This window comes from Dendrobium catenatum, unplaced genomic scaffold (genome assembly GCF_001605985.2).
Source record: "Dendrobium catenatum unplaced genomic scaffold, ASM160598v2 original_scaffold_217877, whole genome shotgun sequence".
Classification (NCBI taxonomy): Eukaryota; Viridiplantae; Streptophyta; class Magnoliopsida; order Asparagales; family Orchidaceae; genus Dendrobium; species Dendrobium catenatum.
In genome coordinates this window covers 1-1,456 of record NW_021536287.1, presented here as the reverse complement: position 1 = coordinate 1,456, position 1,456 = coordinate 1, and the positions used below count along the sequence as shown (strand labels likewise).

The following is a 1,456-nucleotide window of genomic DNA, read 5'->3' as shown; positions in this document are numbered from 1 at the left end:
AGCCCTACTTTTCAAGCCTCAACACAACCATAATTTTTATTTGGCCACCATCTTTTTCTTGCCTTTTATTGCTTTAAAAAATTTTGAGAGTTGTAGCTATTTTCTACATCAACTTTAAAAATTATTTTCTTCACTATATTTTTTGCAAGAATATCAACCTGAACACAGCCTTAAAAAATTGCATTGCTTCTTATTCTTAGACTCTATAATAATAAGATATATATGAAGATTGCATTATTTCTTATTCTTAAACTTATTTTATGCTGTTGGTTTCACTTTATTTATGTGAATCTTACAGCAATGGGTGTGGTCACCACATGCTTGCCTGAATCCCACACAATCTTACCTCTTCTTATCATGTCACTCCCCTGGCTCGGATAAGCACCATTCAAGGCAAAGTTGATGCTGTAGCTCACCTCCTGATCCAACCTCGTAAATTGAAGCTTATAAGTCGAGAGATAAATCGTTACCCCCACCGGCTCGGTAATCTTAGCCGAGTAGTCCTCTCTTGCATCCCCCACATTCTTTACCGTTCTGCCCACTGTTTGACTCGTCGCTAACCTCGTTAAATTGACCGCGATTGACGGGTAATTAAGTTGAGACGCAGTTAGATATTGAACACCATTGCAACTCGTTGGTTTTCCGATCGTATATTGGACCTCAAAGTCACTGTACCCAAGGCCACAAAGATAAGCGATGTAGTCGTTCAAGGTGAGCCCAAACACAAGGCCTGGGTCCATGGCCTTGATCGGGTTAACCTGACCAGCCCCCGTAGCATATATTCCTGCAGTTTTGTATGAGTGATCATCAACGATGAGATTGCCAGAAGCTGAGTCGTCTGCAGTTGTCATGATCGCTGATATGATCTCGGATGGGGTCCACCCGAGGTGCTTGCTCCTCACCAATGCCGCAATCCCAGCTACGTGTGGCACGGCCATGGAGGTTCCACTGTTAAAGTTGAATGTGTGGGTCGCCAATGGATCTGGATTCGGGCCAACATCTGTGAGCGAGGCGGCCAAGATGTTGACCCCTGGGGCGAGGACGTCGGGTTTGATGATCCCGCCATTCATGGGACTTGGCCCGCGGGAGGAGAAGGATGCGACGGCGGGGGAGGGAGTGAATTTGTATTGGGTGCCACGGAAGTGTATGCTAGCAAATGCGTTGGATTGGTTTTTGAAGTAGTAGTCTAAAATTTCTAATCTTGCTGGGTGGTCGACATTCGATGTCGGAAGAACATGAGCACTAGAAGAAGTGGTGTGCCCCGAGGAAGGCTTGTTTAATAGGATCATACCCTTTGCGCCAGCTTGGTATACCACCGCTCCTTTTTTCACATCACTTATTAGGCCAACCTCGCAAATCACGATTTTACCTGTGGGTGCTAGCTCATATAAATTAACAAGATAATCTATTATTTAACTACCAAACACTATATATATGATGTGTTTATTCAATAAAA

General features: G+C 44.0%; 1 protein-coding gene across 1 annotated transcript; it reads right to left on the bottom strand.

The window, feature by feature from the left end:
- Positions 1-231: 231 nt before the first annotated feature.
- On the bottom strand, positions 232-1,127 carry LOC110115551 (subtilisin-like protease SBT1.2). Its single transcript, XM_020848815.2, has one exon. It carries the CDS (start codon positions 1,068-1,070, stop codon positions 282-284), a length of 789 nt encoding a protein of 262 aa, XP_020704474.2. The 5' UTR covers positions 1,071-1,127; the 3' UTR covers positions 232-281.
- Positions 1,128-1,456: the final 329 nt, after the last annotated feature.

What these genes read in the sequence shown, in the direction of transcription:
- LOC110115551 (XM_020848815.2), bottom strand. Translation starts at nt 1,070, where the DNA reads ATGAATGGCGGGATCATCAAACCCGACGTCCTCGCCCCAGGGGTCAAC.